At 33.6% G+C, this 18,675-nt stretch overlaps 1 protein-coding gene and 1 long non-coding RNA gene across 3 annotated transcripts in view; one reads left to right on the top strand and one right to left on the bottom strand.

Annotated features, from left to right (window-relative positions):
- LOC127705511 (uncharacterized) overlaps positions 1-15,038 on the top strand; it is a 44,457-nt gene extending 29,419 nt beyond the window's left edge. Inside the window, exons 9-11 of the mRNA XM_052209839.1 lie at positions 1,774-1,971; positions 10,349-10,441; positions 14,602-15,038. Of these exons, the coding sequence (XP_052065799.1) occupies positions 1,774-1,971; positions 10,349-10,441; positions 14,602-14,697 (387 nt within the window). The 3' untranslated portion in view covers positions 14,698-15,038. The remainder of the gene's footprint in view (positions 1-1,773; positions 1,972-10,348; positions 10,442-14,601) is intronic.
- A 618-nt stretch (positions 15,039-15,656) lies between these two features.
- On the bottom strand, positions 15,657-17,820 carry LOC127706750 (uncharacterized). Of its 2 annotated transcripts, none has more exons than XR_007984552.1 (3): positions 17,048-17,820; positions 16,892-16,995; positions 15,657-16,839 (listed from the first exon to the last, which is right to left on the bottom strand). It is a non-coding gene; the product is annotated as an uncharacterized LOC127706750 (long non-coding RNA). The 2 variants fall into 2 exon arrangements; XR_007984551.1 differs by having other exon boundaries at positions 15,657-16,787.
- Between the last annotated feature and the right edge of the window lie 855 nt (positions 17,821-18,675).

Below are 18,675 nucleotides of genomic sequence, written 5' to 3'. Positions count from 1 at the left end.
AACAACATATTCACTGTGTGGTTAAAGTTTTTAAAATTTTAATAACTTTCTTACATTTTTTTGGATTTGTACCAAACTTGGACAGAAGCTTGTTTATGATCAAATGCTAGTATCTAGAAGGACATTTTGTAAAAAAATAAATCCATTTTTCCCGTATTTTACTTTTAAATGGACTTAGATTTTCTGCCAGGAAACAACATATTCACTCTGTGGTTAAAGTTTTTAAAATTTTTATAACTTTCTTACACTATTTTGGATTTGTACCAAACTTGGACAGAAGCTTGTTTATGATCAAATGCTAGTATCTAGAAGGAAATTTTGTTTTCTTCCAGTTAACATTACATTCAGTCTGCAGTTAAAGTTTTTAAACATTTATTAGATTCATAAACTATCCTGTATTTTTACCAAACTTGGACAGAAGCTTCTTACAATCAAAAGATAGTATCAAGAGGAATATTTTTATTGATTTACTTCCTCATTTTTGTTGAGCCTGCGATTAACAGAAAAAGTAGGCGAGACACTGGGTTCCGCGGAACCCTTACGAATTTTTCTTGCAAGTTAAAGAATCTGAAAGGTAGCAACACATGGTCCTATCAGCCTGTGATGTTTTAAATTAGTAGAATGTGTGTAAACACTTCTAATAAAATTATTGTCTTCCAAAGGAAGAAATTAAATTGTTAGCCTCATGTTGATCTCTTATCCAAACATATTTGTGAAAAATAAACATAGATTTTATTTCTATGTCCTTTGAATTTTTTTAGTTTTAATGTCTCGCCTTGACGGGAGTCAAAAAGCGAGCCATAGGTATGCTGTTTCCGGCGGTGGCATCAACAATATATTTGTTTGTGATTAGGTCTAGTTTAAGGTGAACCACTAGTGGTTGGTCAATGATATTTGGTATGCAGCTGTATTAGCACTGGCACATCTCATTTCCATGGAGATTATTTGGCCCTTCCCCCTCAGTCATGGTCTATTGACTTTGAAACTTTTGCTTAGTTTACATGTATTAGTTTGTGATTAGGTCAGTTTATGGGGAACCACTAGTGGTAAGTCAATGATATTTGATGTGCAGTTGTATAAGCATTGGCATATCTCATTTCCATGGAGATTATTTGGCCTGAAGTCGAAAGGGACTTTAGGTTTGCACTCAGTTTGTCCGTCTGTCCATCCGTCAGTCCAGCAAATCAGTTTTCCAGACTTTTTTTCTTCATGCTTGAAGATATTGATTTGATATTTGGTGTATTGTTTTATGACAAGTTACAGGTCAAGTTCAATATTCACGATTTTAGCTTTACTCCTTGTTCAGTTAAAGCCTTTTCCCTAGAATTAAATTTTTGATGAAATACTTATTAAATACTAGATTTCTGTTCAAAGGGAATTAACTAATTTTTTAACTTTGCCTAGAATTAAATTTTTTGATGAAATACTTATAAATTACTAGATTTCTGTTCAAAGGGAAATAACTCATTTTTTTTTTAAAGATTTGTAAAAGACATTGTATTAAGATAAATGACATTTTGGATTTTTTTCCGTTTCTTTAGTAAATTGTTTGAAGAATTTAGTGGTAGGTTTGATCCATTACAATGAATTTTTAACCGGTAGGGGACTATGTATTGCCATGCAATACTCACAGAATGCTTGTTTAATTTCAACATTTGCATTATCAAAAGTACAAAAAGGCGAGACATATCTCTGTGTTAACAGTTTATTTAAAATATATTTCGTCATGTTATAATAATTTTAATGGTTGTACTAACTGTATTTAAAAAACAGAGACCTATGCAGGCATCAGATGTCAAAGGCAAGTCCTCAACAATGACTGGCAGGAGGAAGGCAGAGCTTCAGAATATTGCTACTGGTCATCCATCCAATCAGGTCACTATGGAAACAGTGGAAGAGAGAGCCAATCGGATAAAAGTATACAATGCCATGAAGGCCAAGCAAGCTTTGAATACATCAGTAAAATCAAATGTAAGTGCCATGTGACTTAATGCATTATGTTGCCGTGTAGGACATTTAAGACCCTAAACTGAAATTGTAAGTGACTGCAGGTTAGTCACCATCATTGCTAAGTAGTAATAGTAATTGTAAGTTGTTTTTTATTAGAATATGCATTCATCTAATTGAATCAATTCTTTGATGACAGTTCGTGGTCATACAAACATTTTGATCAAATTTCCATTATAAAGGAACAAAGTAATTTAAAGTTACTTCGAGAAAGCATTGTTGATTCAAGCGATGGAGGTTTATGTGTTATCCAGATTGACCTTTTTTTTTTGGACAGACCAACTCAACGAAGTGTTCATTATAATAACAAAATTATTGAACTGCTTTGTTAAGGTCATTAGGTCAAAATACCATGGGTTTGATACTTGGTCCTGAAGGACAAAACCATGATATTGAAAAAGTATAAGTATTAAATTCATATTTGGTGGTATGATTATTTGTGAGCTAACATGTCAAAACAGCACAGTGCAGTGATCAGGAAGGACGTGCGCCATGCGCCAATTGCGCTTTTCGACCATAAATGTCGCATAGGATGACAAATGTAAGCGCCCACATGGCGCACAATATTTTTCACTTCGTTTTTAAACTTTAGATATTGTAAAATGGATTTCCGATCGTGAATCGTGTCGCCATGTGTGTGTACAAAACTGTGTAGTGTTCCCTCCAATGATAGGAGCACCACCTATTAATTTTTGGGAAGTCTCGGGCGTTTTTTCTATGGTAATAATAGCAACATGCGGTATAACTGATTACCCAAAATACGTAATAAACCATCATTCATGATATAAATTTTTATAAACAACTTTAAATTTGTGAAATTTGGCTAGTACAGTCGAAAATTTTTCTCTAATTATAATCTTTTAAGTAAGCTTGCTATTATTTCGATTGAAAAACCCAAAAGCCTTTTTATGAATGTAGTTTCCATAAAAGGCGCTTAACTGTCCTTGTCAATTTTTTGGTCTTTGGCTCGTTTGAAAATTTTGTAAACATGCCTTCAGCGAATTGTTGTTTTGTCTTATCAATTAACTTTACTCTCTACTGTTATTCTTGTCATGGCGATGAAGTAATAATAATACAAGAAGTGCAGAGGAAATGCCAGAAACGTCCTCTAATACGGAATGTCTGGAATAAAGTATGGCAATCGACTAAGACCCAAATTTAATGTAAAGAAAAACATGAACATGAACAAGGCAACAGTACCAGTTGTAAATAAAGGTTATCGTAAATATTGCACGGTTTGGAAGAAATTATTGTACATTCATTGAAATTGAAATTACAAAGCACAGGAACAATATCCATGATATCAATTAGAATCATACAGGTACTGTAAGTACCACTGCCTCGTTGCTGAAATATACATTTTATTTTTAAATTATTTATTAAGTCTCCCAAACGAAGTTTGGGAAGACTTATTGTTTTTGCTCAGTTCTTATTACAGCCGATTTCATTGAGTGTGTAGGGAAAGGTAGAATCCTTGGTTAGCTTGCTTGTTAGCTGAACCGTGAAGTCATTATTAGGTTAGGTAAACTACCCTCCTTTAAGAGTAGACTAGTCCGACAGATAACCAATTTATCTGTCTGTAAGACTAGACTACTTCGAAAGGAGGGTAGTATACCTTACCTAATAATGACTTCACGGTTCAGCTTACAAGCAAGCTAACCAAGGATTCTACCTTTCCCTACACACTCAATGAAATCTGCTGTATTATTATTATTCTTCTTCTTCTTCTTCTTCTTCTTCCTCTTCCGCCGCTTTTAAATTTGAACTTGTCCGCACCCGTTCTCCAAAACCGCTTGTCAGATTAACTTAGGGTTTCACAATATGTTAGACTAACATGTCTAGTGGTGTAATCAGGGTTTTGTTTGTGCAATGGGGTTTATAAAGGGGTACTTTGAGGGGCAAAAAGAAAAGAGGGTTTTACTATAGAACCCTATGGGATTTTATTTTTTTAAATTTTCAAATGATTATAAATTGAAAACCGTTTGTGATAGACACAATCTTTTTAATTGAAAATGTTCTAAATGATAAAGCCCATTAAATGAAATACAGGGTTAGTCCCCAGGGGTCACCCCCACCCCCTGCCATTTAAGAAAGTTCTAATACCTTGTGAGTGGTCGAGATCCCCACCCTTAAACCATATATATTTTGGTTTGTCATGCTAAGATGGTTTGAATGATATACAGGCAGTGTTCCAGTTTGAATCTCAGGGCAGAAGGGTGCTAGTTGTCTGAAAGGGCACTTTAGCGTTATAACCCAGATTTTAAGGGCACTGTTGGACAGTGTATAAAGTAACCTTGAATATTGCTAGGCTCAGCTGAAGAACATTAGTTGTATTTAAACCATATTCAGAAATTAATGTGTTCTTGATTTTGGTTCCAATAAGATTTTTTTTTTTATCAAACTATCATACCATGAAGCAAAGCATATCATTTTGATGTTATTCTAAACAAACTTGTACATTTGGTAAGGAAAATAATCATCAGAAATTTCAATGTTTTATAACTTATACCAGTCTATAAAAATAAACAAGTAGTTTTGAAAGATGGAATTGAATGTTTAATGTAATTATATTATCTACATTTAAATTACTTGTTCAAACATATAGTATATATGTTATTGAGAGTTATTTATTATCATTTGAATTGTTACAAAAAAGTATTTTTAAGTGCACACCAAAGTGCTCGTCAGTAAGGAGTTTTATAAATATAACAGGTGAGACAGGAGATGATCATATTATATTGATGCAATAATATATTGCAGAAGGTATAAACAGTTACTTTTTTCTCCATCATTGTTAAAAATAAATTTGTTGAGTGCTCCTATGTCAGGAGGATTATAAAATACAAGAAGTAAAACAGGAAGTGAATCTTGTTATGTTCAAAGTACAAATTTCTTTGATTCTTCTTTAAATTTCATACTGATTGGTTATGAAACAAAACATTTTTTACCAATTATGTCAAAACTATGTATGCCTTTAAAATTGTTTAAGATTTTATTTATTATGTTATGCCTACTGGAATAAATTTTTTCAGATGTACATGCTGTACATAAACATTACAAATGGATAACATGTGGACATTTCATTCTGTATTAAATATCTAGTATTTGTTCAATTATCTTAAATCCACTAATTAGCAGTAAACAATCATTAACAAAGGTGATAAAACTGCCAAAGCATTAGGTATTTAACTTAATCCCATTGTCAGTTAATTAGTGTTACACAATCAGGTAACAATTTTACCGGAAACGCCGGTAGTCATGAAATTTGGAAATTTAATTTTTTTGAAAAGGCAGAGGGGTGCATTCTTTTACTTTGGAGGGCAGAAGGGCGGGGGTAAGGGCACCAAGGGCGGGCCACCCTTCTATTTAGGGCAGGAGGGAACACTGACAGGGTTAGTCCCCAGGGGTCATATATATTCCTATTTGTCATGTCTCGAACATTTGAATGACGTATACGGTCAGTCCCCAGGGGTTCCCCCCACCCCCAATGTTCTAATATCTTGTAAATGGTTGAGATCCCCACCCCTAAACCATATATATTCCTGTTCGTCATGTAACGAACATTTGAATGACGTATAGGGTCAGTCCCCAGGGGTTCCCCCCACCCCCAATGTTCTAGTATCTTGTAAATGGTCGAGATCCCCACCCTTAAACCATATATATTCTCGTTTGTCATGCCAAGATGATTTGAATGATATACAAGGTTAGTCCCCAGGTATCACTAATGCATATTACTTTACTGGACCAAACCAATTTTCACTGGACGTTGCCCAATGTCAGGCGACCCTGGGAATTACAAATTATGGGAGTTTTGTTTGGGAGACTTCGTAACAGCATCCTGTTACAATCATTTCTTGTTGTAAACGAATGGCCCACTCATTTGACAACATGGCCCATTAATTCTAAAAATGGCCCATTGAATTTATTTTATGGGAGCCCTGGGCCCATAGAGAAAAAATCCTTCCAGATCACTGACAGTGTATTGCACAACAGCAAGAAATCTTTAATTGAATATAAATTCAATTCATATAACCAATTTCAAGTTCTTTGACTACATTTATTCAGAAACATATAATATGTCAAATGTTTAATACAATCCAAATTCAGACCTGTATCAAGCTTGAATATTGTGTCCATTTTTGCCCAAACTGTTCAGGGTTGGACCTCTGCGGGCGTATCCAGCTGCACTCAGCGAAGCAGTTTATTCTAATACTGTATGCAAAAGGTCAACTATATTTGGTGGATGAAAATATTTTACAATGTACGTTTCAGTCTGGCAGGTTTTATTTGACCTTGACCCTATTTTTTCGGTTCATTGCTCAATGTTAAGTTTTTGTGTTTTGTTCTGTTTTTCTTAAACTATGAGCAATAGGTCAACTACAATTGGTGTATGGAATGATTGTAAGATGTATATGTCTGTATGGCAGTTATCATCTGTACTTGACCTCATTTTCATGGTTCATTGGTTAATGTCAAGTTTTCATGGTTAAGTTTGTTTCTTACATACTATATGCAATAGGTCAACTATATTTTAAGCATGTAATGATTGTAAGGTGTACATGTCTGTCTGGCAGGGTTCATATGATCTTGACCTCATTTTTATGGTTGATTGATCAATTTTAAGTTTTCCTGGTTAAGTTTGTTTCCTAGATACTATGTTCACTGGGTCAACTATATTTAATGCATAAAATGATTGTAAGGTGTACATGTCTGTCTGGCTCATCTGACCTTGACCCCATTTTCATGGTTCTTTGCTCAATATAAAGTTTTCATGGTCTGTTTCTTGTATACTATAAGCAATAGGTCAACTATATTTGGTGTATGGAATGATTTTAAGGTGTACATTATTTTTGGCTTGGTTTATCTAACCTTAACCTTGACCGCATTTTCTTTGATTATGTTAAGTTTATGTGGTACTTGTAGTAAAACTTTATATTTAGGACTATCAGCATAAAATCAATGGTCAGTAAAGCAGGCGAGACATTTCAGCGTGTGCACTCTTGTCTACTCTTAGAACCTATATTAAGTTCACTGGTACTCTCACTTTTCATATTTTTATGTTAGAAATCTAAACAAAGGATGATTATTTTATTTGTATCTCTTATGAAAAAACAAAAAAATTACATTTTTCTGTTATCAGTTAAAAGGCAAACTAATCCTGATTTGTGATTTGACATGGTATACTAAAAAAGCACACTATTGTTAGAGCATTAAGTAAAATACCACATATTACTGAAACAAGGAGCAAAATAAGACAGTATTCCAGATGAATCTTACAGTTGCTATGAATGTTCCTTAGAAACAGATATGAAATCGGACCTAAGACTATATCGTATCATTGTAAGATTATAAATGCAAACAACACTTTCTTGCATAAGCTGCAGGATTATATTTGCCATCCCACAAGTTTAAACTCCTGGATGTTTAGTTCAACATTACACTTGGGAAACTGAATTAAAGGAAAGTGCTAATTATACCTAAATGATCATTTATTTTTGTATTATCACCATAAATGACAATTTAACAAGATGAATTCCCCAATAAAACTTAGGTGACTTATAACTTGATAAAAATTGTATTTAAATGTTTCCTTTATATTAAATTGACAGATTGTCGGGGCCTTTTATAGCCTACTATACGGCATGGGTTTTTCTCCTTGTAGAAGGCCGTACGGTTGCCTATAATTGCTTACATCCACTTTATTTGAACTTGGGTGGATAGATGTCTCAATGGCAATCATACCACATCTCCTTATTTTTATACGCCCGTCAAATTTTTGACGGGACGTATTATGTTATACAAATGTCCGGCGTCCGTCCGTCTGTCTGTCCGGCGTAAACATGTCGCACCGTAACTTGAGAATGACTTATCCAAATTTCATGAAACTTAACATAGTTGTTTCTAATGATGGTCAAACGATCTGTATACTTTTTGGTGAAAATAAGATTAAAACTTTTTGAGTTACAGGACTTAGTAACTAAAACAGGTGTGTGTTTTTTTTCACATGTCGCGTCGTATCTCAAAAACAATTTATGATTATTGCTTAAAACTTTACACACTTCTTAGTTATATTAATCTTAAGATCTGTATACTTTTTGATGATGATTTAAAATTTAATTTTAGAGATATTGAGTATTTTGTTATAAAAGGGGGAGGGGTTTTTCACATGTCGCGCCGTATCTCAAAAACAGTTTATGATTATTGCTTAAAACTTTACACACTTCTTAGTTATATTAACCTTAAGATCTGTATACTTTTTGGTGATGATTCAAAATTTTATTTTTGAGTTATTGAGTATTTTGTAAAAAAAGGGGGAGGGGTTTTTTCACATGTCACGCCGTATCTCAAAAACGATTTATGATTATTGCTTAAAATTTTACACACTTCTTAGTAATAATAATCTAAAGATCTGTATACTCTTTGGTTTTGATTCAAAATTTTATTTTTGAGATATTGATTTTTTTTTTTAAAAGGGGGGTTTTCACATGTCGCGCCGTATCTCAAAAACGATTTATGATTATTGCTTAAAATTTTACACACTTCTTAGTAATATTAATCTAAAGATCTGTATACTTTTTGGTTTTGATTCAAAATTTTATTTTTGAGATATTGATTTTTTTTTTTTTTTAAAGGGGGGTTTTCACATGTCGCGCCGTATCTCAAAAACGATTTATGATTATTGCTTAAAATTTTACACACTTCTTAGTTATATTAATCTAAAGATCTGTATACTTTTTGGTTTTGATTCAAAATTTAATTTTAGAGATATTGAGTTTTTTGTAAAAAAAAAAGGGGGGGTTTTCGCATGTCACACCGAATGTCAGAAACTATTTATGCTTATTGCATAAAAATTCACACACAAGACGACGGGCGTATCATGCCCTCATGGCGCAGCTGTTTATTATATATACAGGTGACAAAATGTACAGGTCCATGTAAGAATCAGGCAATCAGTGATAAGCCAATGTTGGCAAATTGAACAAATACCATATTCTACATGTGTGCATACCTTATTGGGTTTAGAAAAACAAATTTTTTTTTATGCCCCCGCCGTAGCGGAGGGGGCATTAAGTTTTACCCTTGTCATTCTGTACGTCCATACATACGTACGTCCCAAAATTGGTTTCCACTCTCTAACTTTAGTTTGCCTCAACCAAATGTTATGAAACTTATACACAATGCTTATTTTCACAAAACACAGATCGAGTTTGAATTTTTGTGGCGTCACTAGTACCGTTATAAAGTTATGCCCCTTACAAATGGAAAAATTGCTGAATTTTTCGTTTCCGTTCTCTGACTTTAGTTTGCTTCAACCAAATGTTATGAAACTAATACACAATGCTTATTACCACAAAAAAAACAGATCAAGTTTGAATTTTGGTGGCGTCACTTTTAAGATCCTAGAGTTATGCCCCTTTACAAATGGAAAAATTGCTGTACGTCCCAAAATTGATTTCTGTTCTCTAACTTTAGTTTGCTTCAACCAAATGTTATGAAACCTTTTATGCAATGCTTAACATCACAAAACTCACATCAAGTACAATTTTGGGTAGTGTCACTTGTACCATTCTTGTATTATGTCCTTTTATAACGTTCTAATTTTTTTTATGTTAAAAAAACAGATTTTTAAATTTCCCTTTGTAGGCCCCTGATAATGAGCAAGCAAAACTACAAAAAGGCACTTTTATAAAGTAATTTTTCGCACATTTATAATCTAGTCCCATCTTGCAGAACATTGATTTATTGTTAATTTGTTCCTGTCCCTGATTATGTACAGTCAGAGTGAGGCGAAGGATACCAAAGGGACATTCAAACTCACAAGTTGAAAATAAACTGACCATGCCATGGTTAAGAAGAAAATGACAAACAAACAACAGTACACATAACACAACATAGAAAACTAAAGACTGAGCAACATGAACCCCACCGAAAAAAACATTGGGGGTGGGGGGAACCCCTGGGGACTGACCCTATACGTCATTCAAATGTTCGTTACATGACGAACAGGAATATATATGGTTTAGGGGTGGGGATCTCAACCATTTACAAGATATTAGAACATTGGGGGTGGGGGGAACCCCTGGGGACTGACCGTATACGTCATTCAAATGTTCGAGACATGACAAATAGGAATATATATGGTTTAGGGGTGGGGATCTCAACCATTTACAAGATATTAGAACTTTCTCAAATGGCAGGGGGTCGGGATGACCCCTGGGGACTAACCCTGTATTTCTTGGTCTTCACAAAACATAAGTGTCTATAAGATATATCAAGCTCCAATCAAAGTCTGGAAAAGTTGAACATTGATTTAAAAAATTTTTTTTCTTTTTTATTGTAGGACGATGAAGATGACATCTGTGTGATTTGCCATGATGAGCTGTCATATGGAGAGACTAAGATGTTAGACTGTAAACATGAGTTTCATACTGAGGTCAGTAAAAGTGTAAAATACATTTTATCACTTCAGGTGCTCACATGTGTAATTCTCAAATTCTTGTATCTTAAAAAAAAAGAAGCACACTGACCTGTCTAGTTTTCCATTGTTGTGATGTATTATACATGTGTTATTGAAAAAAGGACTTTTGTACATGAACAGGTTCTCATCCTTATGTGCATGTAATGTTTGTCACTGGACATTTAACCCCAATCATCCATTTTCAGTGAAAATAAGTAGCCAGAAGTACAATTATAAATAATTATACACCCATCCCAGGAAAATGGTTTATCTGCTTGTCCCATGAAATTTTCAGAAGAACTACAAATCGTAACATCCTACAATTTGTTTCCATGAGTCATGTGAACATATATACTGTTGGATGTGTTTTCAAAATTCATCTCTCAACTTCTAGTTTTAAAACTGAATACTTATTTATTCTTACACATAATGGCAATTTATTCAATTTTTATACGACCGCAAATTGCAGTCGTATATTGGTATGACGTCGGGTCGTCGTCGTCCGAAGACACTTTGGTTTTCGCACAATTACTTTAGTTAAGTGAATGGATCTCTATGAAATTTTACCATAAGGTTCTATACCACAAAAGGAAGGTTGGGATTGATTTTGGGGGTTATGGTACCAACAGTTAAGGAATTAGGGGCCAAAAAGGGGCCAAAAATAAGCATTTTTGTAACTTCCAGACAATAACTTATGTGTAAGTGTATGGATCTTTCTGAAATTGTACTACAAGGTTCCATATCATAAAGGGAAAGCTGGAATTGAGTTTGGGGGTAATTGCCCAAAATGTTTAGGAATAAAGGGCCAAAAATAAGCATTTTTCTAGTTTCCAGACAATAAATTGTTGTGTTAAGTGTATGGATCTCTCTGAAATTGTACTGAAAGGTACCATACCCCAAAGGGAAGGCTGGGATTGATTATGGGGGTAATTGCCTCAAAATTTTAGGAATTAGGGGCAAAAAAGGGCAAAAAACAAGCATTTTTCTAGTTTAAGGACAATAACTTGTGTGTAAGTGTATGGTTCTTTATGAAATTGTACTACAATGTTCCATATCACAAAGGGAAAGCTGGGGTTGAGTTTGGGGGTAATTGCCCTAAAACATTTAGGAATTTGGGGCCAAAAAGGGGCCAAAAAACAAGCATTTTTGTAGTTTCCAGACAATAACTTGTGTTCAAGTGTATGGATCTCTCTGAAATTGTACTGCAAGGTACCATACCACAAAGGGAAGGCTGGGATTGAGTTTGGGGGTGATGAATCATAAGGGGGTTCAAAAAATTTGGAGGAGGGATTTTTTTCTCCTTTTTTAGCTCACCTGACCTGAAAGGTCAAGTGAGCTTTTCTCATCACTTTGCGTCCGTCGTCCGTCGTCCGTAAACTTTTACAAAAATCTTCTCCTCTGAAACTACTGGGCCAAATTTAACCAAACTTGGCCACAATCATCATTGGGGTATCTAGTTTTAAAAATGTGTGGCATGACCCTGTCAACCAACCAAGATGGCCGCCATGGCTAAAAATAGAACATAGGGGTAAAATGCAGTTTTTAGCTTATAACTCAAAAACCAAAGCATTAAGAGCAAATCTGACATGGGGTAAAATTGTTCATCAGGTCAAGATCTATCTGCCCTGAAATTTTCAGATGAATCGGACAACCCGTTATTGGGTTGCTGCCCCTGAATTGGTAATTTTAAGGAAATTTTGCTGTTTTTGGTTATTATCTTGAATATTATTATAGATAGAGATAAACTGTAAACAGCAATAATGTTCAGCAAAGTAAGATTTACAAATAAGTCAATATAACCGAAATGGTCAGTTGACCCCTTTAGGAGAAATTGTCCTTTATAGTCAATTTTTAACCATTTTTCGTAAATCTTAGTAATCTTTTACAAAAATCTTCTCCTCTGAAACAACTGGGCCAAATTAAACCAAACTTGGCCACAATCATCATTGGGGTATCTAGTTTAAAAAATGTGTGGCGTGACCCGGCCAACCAACCAAGATGGCCGCCACAGCTAAAAATAAAACATAGGGGTAAAATGCAGTTTTTGGCTTATAACTCAAAAACCAAAGCATTTAGAGCAAATCTGACATGAAGTAATATTGTTTATCAGGTCAAGATCTATCTGCCCTAAAATTTTCAGATGAATCGAACAACCTGTTGTTGGGTTGCTGCCCCTGAATTGGTAATTTTAAGGAAATTTTGCTGTTTTTGGTTATTATCTTGAATATTATTATAGATAGAGATAAACTGTAAACAGCAATAATGTTCAGCAAAGTAAGATTAACAAATAAGTCAACATGACTGAAATGGTCAGTTGACCCCTTTAGGAGTTATTGCCCTTTATAGTCAATTTTTAACAATTTTTCGTAAATCTTAGTAATCTTTTACAAAAATCTTCTCCTCTGAAACTACGTGGCCAAATTAAACCAAACTTGGCAACAATCATCATTTGGTTATCTAGTTTTAAAAATGTGTGGTGTGACCTGGTCAACCAACCAAGATGGCCGCCACGGCTAAAAATAGAACATAGGGGTAAAATTCAGTTTTTGGCTTTTAACTCAAAAACCAAAGCATTTAAAGCAAATCTGACATGGTGTAAAATTGTTCATCAGGTCAAGATCTATCTGCCCTGAAATTTTCAGATGAATCGGACAACCCGTTATTGGGTTGCTGCCCCTGAATTGGTAATTTTAAGGAAATTTTGCTGTTTTTGGTTATTATCTTGAATATTATTATAGATAGAGATAAACTGTAAACAGCAATAATGTTCAGCAAAGTAAGATTTACAAATAAGTCAATATAACCGAAATGGTCAGTTGACCCCTTTAGGAGTAATTGCTCTTTATAGTCAATTTTTAACCATTTTTCGTAAATCTTAGTAATCTTTTACAAAAATCTTCTCCTCTGAAACAACTGGGCCAAATTAAACCAAACTTGGCCACAATCATCATTTGGTTATTTAGTTTTAAAAATGTGTGGCGTGACCTGGTCAACCAACCAAGATGGCCGCCACGGCTAAAAATAGAACATAGGGGGTAAAATTCAGTTTTTGGCTTTTAACTCAAAAACCAAAGCATTTAAAGCAAATCTGACATGAAGTAAAATTGTTTATCAGGTCAAGATCTATCTGCCCTGAAATTTTCAGATGAATCGGACAACCCGTTGTTGGGTTGCTGCCCCTGAATTGGTAATTTTAAGGTAATTTTGCTGTTTTTGGTTATTATCTTGAATATTATTATAGATAGAGATAAACTGTAAAAAACGATAAATGTCGGCAAAGTAAGATCTACAAATAAGTCAACATGACCGAAATTGTCAGTTGACCCCTTTAGGAGTTATTGCCCTTTATAGTCAATTTTAACCATTTTTTCGTAAATCTTAGTAATCTTTTACAAAAATCTTCTCCTCTGAAACTACTGGGCCAAGTTAATTATAGATAGAGATAATTGTAAGCAGGAAAAATGTTCAGTAAATTAAGATGTACAAACACATCACCATCACCAAAACACAATTTTGTCATGAATCCATCTGCGTCCTTTGTTTAATATTCACATAGACCAAGGTGAGCGACACAGGCTCTTTAGAGCCTCTAGTTTTTTTCTTTAAAATTTTCCATTTTAAGTTGGTTATTTCTGATTTATATATAAAAGCAAATTATAATGATATGGTTTGAATAGGTAAATTAAAAAATTTTAAGTTCTTAGACCACCTATGCTGTGTCAAATATTTAATCACAATCCAAATTCAGAGCTGTATCAAGCTTGAATGTTGTGTCCATATTTGCCCCAACTGTTCAGGGTTCGACCTCTGAGGTCGTATCAAGCTGCACCCAGCGGAGCATTTTATTTTTATTAGGAACTACAAATCAGATATTCTTGACATTTTGTATCGAGCTTCTTGTGAGCATGCTTTATACCATATGATGAGCTTCAACTTCATTGCTCAACACCTTCCTGATACTGAATGCTTTTAGGAGGGAATCAACAGAGAGCAATGGCTGTCATTTCTCATGTTGAATGATAAATTTCCCATAATACTTATAAACTCGTTGCATTTTTGTAGTGTATCAATGACACTGTTCTCTTGTTAAATAATGAATTTCCAATGTATTTTTAAACTCATTGTATTTTTTGTAGTGCATTAGTAAGTGGGTATATGAAAGAGAAAGAACCTGCCCAACATGTCGAGGGCATGCCTTGTTTGAAGATGACTTTCCCAAGCTGGGAACCTAAAAAAAGAGTATGAACTGCTGAAGAGGAGCTGATTTGAAAGGTCAAGTAAAGAATCCCACTAGTGCTGAAAGTTCGTGCAATATGGTGTTTGATGATGAAATTTGTCTGAAGACTGTCGCTTAGATGTATTGTCATATTAATGTTTTGAAATGTTAACCATGGTCTGTCAGTTTTTAAAAATGTAGAATGTTACTGGTAAAGGTTTAAACAGTTTCCAACTGATGAAGAATTGTGCATGATGTAGAGAGTAAAAGTTTAAAAGATCTCTTATCCACTGATATATAATTATGCAGAAATAATGTCAATACAATTTAAAGATTCTTGTTCTCTCTTCTCCAATAGTTAAGAATTATGGGAATGGTGATTTTCAATAAAGTTTAAAGGTTCTCTTCACAACTGTTTAAGGGCTGTTCCATTAAAACATACATGGTACCCAGGGAAGGCACTTTAAAAATGGGGTAACCACCTATAGAGGCAAATTGAAAATTCACTTACATTTCCAAAAAACATAGATGACACCCACCCATAGTTGAGATTTGGGAGTGCCTTCCCTGGGTTTCATGTATGTTTTTATGGAACAGCCCTAAGAATTATTGGGGATGTTGAGAATGAAATTTGAAAGTCAATATTTTGAATTGATCTATGGAAGATGGTAAAAGAGTAAAAAGATAAATTAATGCATGTCAAGTTCAATTTTGATGGATTTGATATTTACCCTTCAAAGTTATGCCCCTTTGTTATCTTAAAAATTTGTTTTCTTTGGTTTGTGGATGATAATGATAATAATACCACTTGACCAAATCATTTTAAATTGGAATGCAATATTATTGACTATAAAACACTTGTCATGTTCATGTTAATGGTTTTGACATTTGCTGTTCAAGAGTAAAGCCCCTTTGTTATCTAAAGAATTAGATTTATGAGTGTTAATGTACCTTTGACAATCAAAGGACTTTTTAGAAAGAGTATTTCCCCTCTATAGATTTGGTACAAGGGATCATCTTATAGGTATTTGATTTAAACAAGAAATTTATCTTCAATATTTTTTTTCTTATATAAATTCATCATGTGATACTCATCTGCTATAATGGCATTAATTCGTGAAAACAGATCATATTTTTATTTGATGTCTGTACAGCTGTGTCTGTGGGAAAAGGAACAATGACAGCATTAAAACAATACTTGGTAATAAGTAAAATTGACACTATTGTACTTTTGTTCACAAGTTTATATTTTTTCTTTATTTTTGTAACTAGCAAACTAGCATAGTGAGATTTTTTTTTTAAATGATAATTGCAATTTTTTGGTATACAATTATAAGACTTACCAAAAAATGTGTTCATTAAAGGGACCATCTTAATGTCTCTAGAAAAGGGAACATTGACAGCATTAAAACAGTAATAAGTAAAATTGAATTGATTAGTTATTATTTTTTTTTATTTTTTACAAGCACCAAAGTGAGATTATTTTTCCAAACGATATTTGTATTTTTTTTTGTATACAATTATGAGATTTACTGAAAACATGTTCATTCAAGGGATCATCATAACAGTTGTTCAACAACTTGGAGAAAAACATTCATTTGCTGAAAAAAAAAAACAACCAAATAATATGTTTTTACCTTTTTAAATAATGAGGAATTTTTTGGGAAAAGAGGAAAATGAATAGTTACAAAATGTCCTGTCTGATTTTTAACTATTATTTATCACTGCCACCAGCGAAAAGTATATTTTGACTTTAATTTGTATGGAAGTACTTTAATTGATCCCTTACTTACATGTTCTGGTGCTTTTTGTTAAAATACCAACCATTTTGTGTTCACAACTTTATTTTTTTGTTTACCTATCTGAGATTATTTGTAAAACAAATGTGTAATCTATACCTCTTGGTAATATTGTTGACTATGTGACAATCAAGGAATGTGTAACCTATACCTCTTGGTAATATTGTTGACTATGTGACAATCAAGGAATGTGTAATCTATACCTCTTGGTAATATTGTTGACTATGTGACAATCAAGGAATGTGTAATCTATACCTCTTGGTAATATTGTTGACTATGTGACAATCAAGGAATGTGTTACCTATACCTCTTGGTAATATTGTTGACTATGTGACAATCAAGGAATGTGTAACCTATACCTCTTGGTAATATTGTTGACTATGTGACAATCAAGGAATGTGTAATCTATACCTCTTGGTAATATTGTTGACTATGTGACAATCAAGGAATGTGTTACCTATACCTCTTGGTAATATTGTTGACTATGTGACAATCAAGGAATGTGTTACCTATACCTCTTGGTAATATTGTTGACTTATACCTCTTGGTAATATTGTTGACTTATACCTCTTGGTAATATTGTTGACTATGTGACAATCAAGGAAGAGGATTGGATTAAGTTATTACATATCTGTGGTAATTGGTGACACATATTCTGTTACAATTCAAATTCATGATGATGTTGAAACATGTTTTTTTATTGAAGTTATATTTGTTTATTGCTTGCGTTTTCAGCATTATGTTTAGTTGGAATACAGATATGATTTTTTTTTTATCTTCAGTGATGTTAATAGAAACAACAATTTTGCTTTTTAGTGCTAGTCAAAACCTCTCTTAGTTATGATACCCTCTTATTGTTACATGTATACCTAAAAACTTTTTTGACCAGTAGATATATTAATGTAAAAGATTTGGAGGCAAAAACAGTTTTTTGTCGAGCCTGCGACTTTTGTCGCAGAAAGCTCGACATAGGGATAGTGATCAGGCGGCGGCGTTAGCTAACTTCTTAAAAGCTTTATATTTTAGAAGGTGGAAGACCTGGATGCTTCATACTTTGTATATGGATGCCTCATGTTACGAAGTTTCCGTCAGTCACATGTCCAATGTCCTTGACCTCATTTTCATGGTTCAGTGACTACTTGAAAAAAAAGTTAAGATTTTTTGTAGTGTTAAATTCTCTCTTATTATAAGTAATAGGATAACTATATTTAGTATGTGCGTACCTTGCAAGGTCCTCATGCCTGTCAGACAGTTTTCACTTGACCTCGACCTCATTTCATGGATCAGTGAACAAGGTTAAGTTTTGGTGGTCAAGTCCATATCTCAGATACTATAAGCAATAGGTCTAGTATATTTGGTGTATGGAAGGACTGTAAGGTGTACATGTCCAACTGGCAGGTGTCATCTGACCTTGACCTCATTTTCATGGTTCAGTGGTTATAGTTAAGTTTTTGTGTTTTGGTCTGTTTTTCTTATACTGTATGCAATAGGTCTACTATATTTGGTGTATGGAATGATTGTAAGGTGTACATGTCTAGCTGGCAGGTGTCATCTGACCTTGACCTCATTTTCATGGTTCAGTGGTCAAAGTTAAGTTTTTGAGTTTTGGTCTTTTTTTCTAATACTATATGCAATAGTTCAACTATATTTGGTGTATGAAAATATTTTATGATCTATTTGTCAGTCACGCAGGTTTTTTTTTTACCTTGACCTCATTTTCAAGGTTCATTGCTCAGTGTTAAGTTTTTGTGTTTTGGTCTGTTTTAAACTTAAACTATAAGCAATAGGTCAACTATATTTGTTGTATGGAAGAATTGTTAGCTGTACATGCCTGCCTAGCATGGTTCATCTGACCTTGACCTCATTTTCATGGTTCATTTGTCAATGTTTAGTTTACTTGGTTAATGTTAAGTTTATGTGACAGTTGTAATAAAGCTTTATAATAGGACTATCAACATAATATCAATGATTAGTAAAGTAGGCGAGACATTTCAGCGTGTGCACTCTTGTTCATAATTGTAGGTGTACTATGTATTAAAATAATATTGTTGACATTGTTGCAGTGTTCTTTAATGATGAGTAATGCAATACTCCCATGTATTTAGGACTTAATTTGCATTTGAGGCGTTGTTCTTTAGGCGTTAAGACTTTTATTTTAACATATCTTGTCCTTGCATTTATAAAATTATTGTATT

The sequence above is a fragment of the Mytilus californianus genome, unplaced genomic scaffold, assembly GCF_021869535.1.
Source record: "Mytilus californianus isolate M0D057914Y unplaced genomic scaffold, xbMytCali1.0.p SCAF_6, whole genome shotgun sequence".
NCBI lineage: Eukaryota > Metazoa > Mollusca > Bivalvia > Mytilida > Mytilidae > Mytilus > Mytilus californianus.
Note: the sequence above shows the minus strand (reverse complement) of the source record. Positions and strands in the feature narration are given on the sequence as shown.